We start from the raw sequence: 8,638 nt of genomic DNA, 5'->3' as shown, positions 1-8,638 counted from the left end.
GTCAGCAATTCTTGATTTTCTCTTTCTCAATCACACAGTGATTCAATGCATAGTATAAATACTTTCTTAGTATATAAAAAGTAAATATGTTAATGTTGTCATTTTTGGGTGAACTGTCCCTTTAAGAGTGCTTTGGCCTGCAGTGCCGTTAACCACATTATTTGATCAAACAACAACTGATTTGTTGTATCTTGCTTAATCTCCTTATTTACGCTGATATATTACAACGGCCAACCCTCAAATTGTCTTGCGAGAAACATAAAAGCTACAAAAATGGCAACATTAAAGAAAGCTCCGCGTGTCCGACCGTTTACTTACAGTACACGTCAAATTTTTATTGATCAAATATCCTGAAGATAAGTCTACATATGGCGTTGTTCTTACATCAGTCTTTGATCAAACGACAGGACACGTCAGTTATGATAGATCATTCGGAGTCGACAATATTCTTTTCCTCCTTTTTACTTCTTCAGCACGTAGCCTAAAAGTACACAAAAGTGGCATGTCTTTCGACAATAAATAATAAAATATTTTGTAATACATGAACAAAACGAAACCTCCAGAGCTAATCAGTCATATTTACTTAACTTAAACCTATACACATCTTTGGGAAAGAAAAAAGTTCTTGGACGGACACGAACACATGAAATTCCCACACAGCTTGTGGCAAAATAGAGGTAGCCTATACCTTGTTGCAATGCTTTAGTAGCCTACTTGGGCTTGATGTTTGAAAAGAGACCATATGATATAACAAAACTGTAATCGGCTGCCATACTCTTTCAGTTAATTGGTCCATTTCGATCTCTTATAGAAACAGAATAAACAGTCATGTTTTCATTAAAGGCTACTCACGTTGCGCACAAAAGTAGGCTATATGAATGTATATTAGATTTAGTTCTCTTGCGACTTATATCCGTAGAGGTCCAATGATTTGTCATAAAAGTTGAAAAAAAAAACGTGGAGGGGTATTTGGCAAAAGTGTCGCCGACCAGGTCCACTCGGCCGCGGAGCACTGCAATCATCATGTCAGGGTCGGTGTGTGAATATGTGCGCCGGATGGGTCCACTTTTGCAGGAGTTTGCAACTTTAAATGGTCTTTTCGCAACACTCGTTGGTCTTGCTCGGTTGGAGTGTGTTTAAATCCCATGATTGTCATCACAGTGTATAAATATACGACCAAGGGTTGTTTCGATATAGAGGCCTCGTGCAGTTGGTGGATGGGTTTTTATTCAGGAGCGGCCCTAAATGAAATAGGGATGGAAGAAACTTCACGAGCCTCTCTCTGAGATTGGTTCCCGGACACGTTCTTTGCCAAACTTCAGGTGCAGGAGATAATCCACTCGCCTAGGCCTCTATAGGACTCGCTACCATGCTGTTTGGTGTATCAGGCAGTTGCGAGGACATTGAGGCGACCTCGCTCCCCGTAGAGTTCGAGCCTGGTCCTCCTTCAGAAAAATTCACCTAAAACATGCAAATTGTAGGCTATTACTATTTATAATTGTTATTATTAATTATATAATGATTAATAATAGTATTAGCGGTGGTTTTAATGCGGCGGTTGCAGCTATCATGTCGTTTACGCACGGTTGTGCGCACTCACCAGTTGCTGGAAAGCAGGCTGGTCGATGTCACTCTGCAGTGCGAAGTCACTCAGGACCTTCCAAGGCGGTTGGTAACTCTGCACCTCCACTTGGTTTGCCTGCAAACCACCGTCGTGTCTCTCTGGACTGGTCGCCACCATTGGAGTCCCCGTCATCCCCTGGATGTTCTGCAGATGACCACAGCAATAATTTATTTGCAGTCAAAAATAGAGTTCAAAGGCCGCATTACAGAAACGTTCCATCTCAAGTCTTACGATCCAAGAAGTTGGATGTTCTAAATGAGACCATAACTTAAATAGCCATGGTTATTTTAAGATCAGATAATATCTGTAAGTTCTGAATATACATACAAACTTTATTTTTAGAAAGCCTACATGCTTTAAGATATTTACAGTAGCCCGTCAAACTGCAAACGCGTAAAACTTACGAGTGGCTCTTCTTTATAAATAAAATAACTATGGAGTTGAATGGGTTTTTTTGTTGTTGTTTATCGACTGAAGCGCCACTAGTCTTACCGTTTTGTCGTGGGGTTGCTGCTGCTGGAGTTGTTTCATCAGTATGCTCCTCTTTTTGTCCTTGCAGCGCTTGTTTTGAAACCAAACCCTGATGACTCTCGGGCTGAGACCCGTCATCTCAACGAGCTGCTCTTTCATGAGGGCGTCGGGTCGAGGGTTGGCATTGTAACAAGTCCTCAAGGTATGGAGCTGTTTTTCGTTGAGGACTGTCCGGACGCGGGTTGTTTTCTCAGGTTGCTTGTGCACATGAGGTCGAAGCGCAGGCTGACGTGCCGAAATGGGCTCTGCTGCAAGAAAAACGAAACAGAAAAAAATTATTGTTAAATGCAAAGAGATCTCATATAATGCTTGGGATGCGTGAAGACTACAAATATATCCTGTCACGTAATTTATTAGGATAAGTCTGAGGTCCCCGAGGCGAGGCCCGTCTAAGGTGGAGGTAACCTACTTATGGAAAATAATAATAGGCCTATTAAATAATAATAACAGCATTTTTTTTAATAATACATTAAAAATGATCACTTATGAGAACGGAGTGTTAGTTTTCCCATACTCTATGAATATATTTGATGGTCTACTTACGAAACCGGGGTCGTGACGAGAGGAAATCTCTCCATATGCGTAAAAATATTATCTTTAGATATTTCTTTCGAAATCTGCTGCGTCACATATGAAATTCTTAATTCTTTATTATGGCGAAGAGAGTACCCTATCCTTTTAACAAAATTGAAATGCAGCCATGGTTGCAATCCCTGTTCTGGCAATTATATGTTCCTGCTGGATGCAGTAAATTTGGAGGGCGAGTATGACCCAGATAGGTTTACGACACTTAATTAAAGCAATCTGTGCATACCTCTAAATTTTAAATAATAAGGTACGCGCGGTGTGCTGCCCATGACATTACTTAAAAGCAGCTGGTTTTTAATAAACCTGCATTAACAAATGATTTTGAAATGGTTTATATTATTGAATTTATTATTTTATGGGAAAATAAAATGCCTTAATTTAAATGCAGAATGATTGGGTGATTTCTAAGTTAAACACTCGAAGCCTATTTTACTTGAAGGGCCTTTAAATGTGGAGTATTAACACGTGCTTCAATATTACATTTTGATTTAATTAAAATACATTTAAAAAATAAATCTGTCAAATGATGGTATCGTAATCGCACACACACAGCTAATACATTATCGCGTATTTCGAATTCTATAATATATAAACATTCAAAATGACATTTTCTTTGTAGCTATTTATTTGTGAAAGGATCTCATTTCTTTCTTAAGTGCATGTACAAGCTGACATTGTCGCGTGGTTGGCCTCTAATCAGCAGAGAATATCTATTTCATGCATGAATAGCTGAATTCAATAACAGACAAATAGGGGAAAAAACGAGTTATGCTGTCAAAGCACCACAAACTGGTTAGCTTATTAATAACATAATTCACGCCTTGTTATCACACCACATTTATTCATCATAAGTCTCAATCTAGTAATGTATGATTTCATCATAGATCTCTTTTTTATATTGGAAAAAAAAAGAAGAAAACTAAATATTTAGAGGAGCTTTATGTCTATTGAAATCCCCCAAGACAAATAATCCCCGAGTTCTTGAGCAAACAGCGCTTTGTAAATTGTAGTAGAATGCTATGCCTACCTGCCATTTGTAAAGGTCTCGCCGGATGTAATGGGCTTAATGGGTCACCAGCACCCATTGTTGCCCGCTCCACCACGTCATGGTCAGCCCTGCAGAAGAGCCCGTCTTCCCGCAGAGCGAACTCATCTCCTGGGATGAGCTGCCGACTACACGCCACACATCTGAAGCACTCGATGTGATAAACCTTCGAGCGTGCTCTCATCACGAAGTCATTCTTGCTGAAACCGATGTTGCATTTAGCACATTTGATCCCGTATAACCTGAAACACCAAAAGTAGCCTACATTATAATGTGTAATGTTTGAGTAAAAAATAAATAGCGTAGCTAATAAGTTTTAACAGTTACTGGATATGACAGCAATATAATATATATATTATATATATATATATATAGCCTATAAAATATTGAATAATATATGGCGATATGAAATTCACATAATTAAATTAAAACAACAAATGCCATGTCAAAATAAATACAACCATAATATAATTTATTCAGTAAATAATTAACCGACTTTATAATTATAAAAATTCGTTTGCTTTATTATTATTATTATTATTATTATTATTATTGGGCTATTATTATATAACAAATATAATAATAATAATAACAACGACATTTTAACGTATTGTGGATATTATTTTTCCACAGTTGTGTTTGTCTTTCACAAAAACGTGTCCTATTAAAATAATGCTACATTACTGTCAATAAATAAATAAATATTGCGATAAAATTTCGTACAGCTACATGGGACATTGCAATAGGTTACATATGAACAAAGCTCCACAATAATTGTCGAGTAATTGCGCTGCAGACTCATTTAAGACAGGAGATTAGCATATAGGTGCTGTCCAAAAAAAAAAAAAAAAAAAAAAAAAAAAACATGAATGACAGCATGCTGCTATAATGCACCAGTGAATAATGAGAGGTTACTGTCATTCAGTCATCCACACTCGAAAAGTAAAACATGACCTAACTGATCTGCGTTACCTGATGTAGTCCCGTTTACAGTAAGTTTTTCCGTCTCGCACAAAACACGTACAGGACTCGTCCAGATACTGGTTACATTCTGCACATTTCAAACACGCCGCGTGCCACTCCAGGTCCGGGGACACGCGCAGAATATACTGGTCATGGATTTGATTCCCACAGCCGACACACAACGAGATTAGACGCTTTTCTGATTGAAAAGAAAACAGGATGTTTCAAATTATGTGAATATATATATATATATATATATATATATATATATATATATATATATATATATATATATATATATATATATATATATATATAATGTTTCTTTTAACTATAACACTATACAACCTAAACGTCTTGCAATGTCCTAATTTCCAAATTTTATAAAATTTTATAACTCGTGTGTAGGATTAAACATATATTTAAACACGTTTGGCATGTATAAAAACAATCCTGGATGCTGATAATAACGGTGTATAACCGAAAAATGGAATATAATTTGAATCGACATAGCCTAATTATTATTAGGCTTTTATTATAAATAGCATAGACTATAATAATAGCAATACCATAATAATAATAATTAATAATAAACTAACAAAAATGAAATGGTCAGGAATTTTGTAGTGATTTAAAGTGAGGAAGAGCGGTGTCAGCCCCTGTAACACCGGCTTGTCACGATCCCTCCGGTCTCTTCAGAACTTTTTAACTTTTGCACAACGCGAAACCATCTACTAAAGTCAAATGAAATGATCGGCATACAGGCACATGGTTGAAAATAAATCGCCAATATAAGTGTCATTAGACACACATATAGACATTAAAGCATAACTTACTTTTTGGCGGATCCCCCATGTCTCCCATGTCAATAAAGTAAGGCGGTGTTAGGTCCACTTTAAAACCGGACAGAAGGCCCTTAGTGCCCTTGTTTTGATCTGAGAAGGTGGGAAAGTGGCAGAGGGTTCGAGGTGTAGCAGGACTTCCCGGAATCGAGATGCTTGCGATTAGAGTTAGGGGTGTGTGTTGAGCTCCTGTGCTTGGTCACAGTATTGATGGCCCACTCTTGTCTCTATCTCTCTCTCTCTCTCCTTCTGTCAAACTCCGTCGGCTTCAGCTCTTCTCTCTCTCTTTTGGTCTGACGTAGGACACTCATACGTCACCTTTATGAGAAGCTGATTGGTTATGGAAAGAAGACCAGCTGTTCGGAGCCCAGTACGACGAGTTGTTGCATTTACTTTTCTTATTTCATTCATACATTTTTTTCCTCTAATTTCTGCAGCTTCGAATTAAATAGACTTGATCCAAAATATGTTAAAATTAAAAGTAATAATGATGATGATTAAACAGAAAAAAAAAACTATATCATTGCTTATTTAATATCTAGGCTTTAATGTTTATTTAAAAGGAATCGGTCTCAATTTTGATGCCCTTTTTAGTCAAGATATTCTAGCATGTTTGAAAAACCTGTTTTAAAATAATAGTTATAAGAGGCTACATATTATTTCAATAATAGACTATTTACGCAAATGAAATATTAGCTATAAACAATCTGAAAATTGTTGTAGAATATTTTATAGGCTACCAAGTCGTTATGATAAATCTTGCTTTAGGCTATGTGAAGTAAAAGTTGCAAAATAATCTCTGTTTGGACCGATGGGCATCTGAAGTGGATCTCCCTCGGCCAGTGTGCAGATTTTTACAGCGAAAGGCGCAAATCCCTATTTAGGCAGTTGCACACAGAGGTGCATAACACGATTGAAATCGATGGCACATTTCAGGGTTGTCGCTATTCAAACTAAAATGCAATTACAGCACATAATTGCAGATAATGGCCGTTTTAAACTGCGCAAGGCACGTGGTAATATAATCTCAATGTAAGGGATGGATTGGTTGAACAAACAGGCAGAACATAGCACAGAGTTACTGAATTTCCTGACCCTTTTACAAACTGTACTGATAATGTAACTGAAGTTAAACTCTGCGCCATTACTTCAGCCCAATTCATTGAGATTAGCACTGTATTCCAACACTCTCTGGTGATTTATTTTTTAAAATAAAAAAAGAATCTAAATAGATGCATTTTAAATTGGCGAAGAAATAAATGCAAAAATACAGTTGAACGAATTTGTAAGTCTCCTATTGACAGTAATGGACAGGACAAAACAAGTGGCCGGAATATGACAGCAGGTTTGCAGGCAGCAGAGCATCGCTATAACAGACACAAACACGCCCTCTTGTGTTAGCAGCACGACCCAAAGCACAACCACCAAACAAAGACATGGAAACATGGGCGAGAGCTGGCATTGTTAACTCTTCATTCTGCTCAAATTTTCAATTACACGTTAATGGCCGGTAACTATTAAGTATTTGAGAATTTAAAAGCCATCTGATAAATAATAAACATGTCAAATAAGGCGTTGTTTCTGCAACAAATGGTCCATCATGCTTCTGTCTGGTGTTTCTCAGATAGCCAAGATCACAGTTCAGATCAAGCACCTTATCGATAAATTGCAGTTATTTGAGGAACACCATTTGCACTATGGTCCTTGGTAATGACAACGCTGACATATTTTTAAAACCCAAACAGGTTGTACTCCACTTTTTGAGGCAAATTTCATGCAATACTGAATTCGCATTTGTAGTCTATGTCCAAGAACATAAATACATCATGAATATGTTACATAAAACATGGTGATACTGAAGAGTGTGTGTGTGTGTGTGTGTGTGTTTAATAGTGATAGATTGATAGCAGCTTTTGTAAGTGCATTTGTATGGGTGCACAATACAATGTGACCATAATTCATGAAATCCATAAAACATTGTTTTGAAATCCAGCAGAAAACTAAAGAGATATTTGGAGAGAATGATGCCTGATATGCAATGTGTATTCAGTGCAACACATGCATCAAAAGGAATTACATAACAAGAGAATACAATATATTGTGAAGGTATACTTCAACAACATTCATTCTTGATGTTGTCAATTAAACATTTTCTGTAAGCAAGAATTTTAGTATTTTGCTGCAAACTGTGTATAGATTTTTTTTAAGGCATATGCTTCATCAACAGTAATGACCACATTTTATAATGCCTTTTCATCCCTGCTTGTTTGACAGTAGAATTTATTCATTATTCATGGTAAGTTTATTCATAAGTAAGATTTCCAAAATGCTGGACATTTTACAAATGCTTGTATGTAGGCCTATGTGTGAATATAAGTATTGTTTTTTTCCCCCACCCTTATAATCAGTTATTATAAGAGAGGAACAATACATTCATTATGTCAGTAAAAACATGATAATAAATATATCCTCATAAGAGAGATTTAATGTTTCACTTTATTAATACAATTCGTTCAATTTTTACAATGCTGCTTCTCTGAAAGCGTGATTCTTGATTTGCTAACATTTGTGCAATTATATTATAATGTAAACTTTTTTGATGCGTTTTTTTCCTGAATGCAATGCTCCACCCAAATCATCATATTTCAAATGCATAAATACAAAAATAGTCTCATCCCAAACTAAACTAAACTTCTCAAAACAAATGCTCAGATGAAGTGCTTAGGTCTTAAAATCCAACAATGTAATGTCTCAGATCATAATATGACAACTTTACCCAAACATGTAAATCCTACAAAGATCCATCACTCATCTCAGAACAATGATTGTTTGCTTTTAGGCTTAAAGAAGTCATCTTAGTCTGTGTTATGCTCTTAACAAGAATACCTGCAATCCTTACTGTATGATAATCACTGGATAACAGCTCAGAGATGAGCCAAACAAGAAAACAAGACACACACGCACGCATTAACAGTACAGCCTTAATCCTTTATATAATTTCTCTTTACGTTTATAAGAATGCTAATAATATCAAGATAAGATAAA

The 8,638-nt window shown here is 36.4% G+C and overlaps 1 protein-coding gene across 2 annotated transcripts; it reads right to left on the bottom strand.

The window, feature by feature from the left end:
- Window positions 1-309: 309 nt before the first annotated feature.
- On the bottom strand, window positions 310-5,880 carry LOC109051964 (insulin gene enhancer protein isl-1). 2 transcript variants are annotated; one of them, XM_042724517.1, is made up of 6 exons: window positions 5,588-5,880; window positions 4,761-4,950; window positions 3,771-4,030; window positions 2,117-2,400; window positions 1,601-1,768; window positions 310-1,461 (listed from the first exon to the last, which is right to left on the bottom strand). In XM_042724517.1, the coding sequence occupies exons 1-6, from the start codon at window positions 5,613-5,615 to the stop codon at window positions 1,345-1,347; spliced, it is 1,047 nt and encodes a 348-aa protein (XP_042580451.1). In that variant the 5' UTR covers window positions 5,616-5,880; the 3' UTR covers window positions 310-1,344. The 2 variants fall into 2 exon arrangements, with proteins under 2 accessions (XP_042580451.1, XP_018924982.2); XM_019069437.2 differs by having other exon boundaries at window positions 2,117-2,403; window positions 5,588-5,873.
- Between the last annotated feature and the right edge of the window lie 2,758 nt (window positions 5,881-8,638).

This window comes from Cyprinus carpio, chromosome B5, assembly GCF_018340385.1.
Source record: "Cyprinus carpio isolate SPL01 chromosome B5, ASM1834038v1, whole genome shotgun sequence".
Taxonomy (NCBI): domain Eukaryota; kingdom Metazoa; phylum Chordata; class Actinopteri; order Cypriniformes; family Cyprinidae; genus Cyprinus; species Cyprinus carpio.
This window is presented reverse-complemented; position numbering and strand designations above follow the sequence as displayed.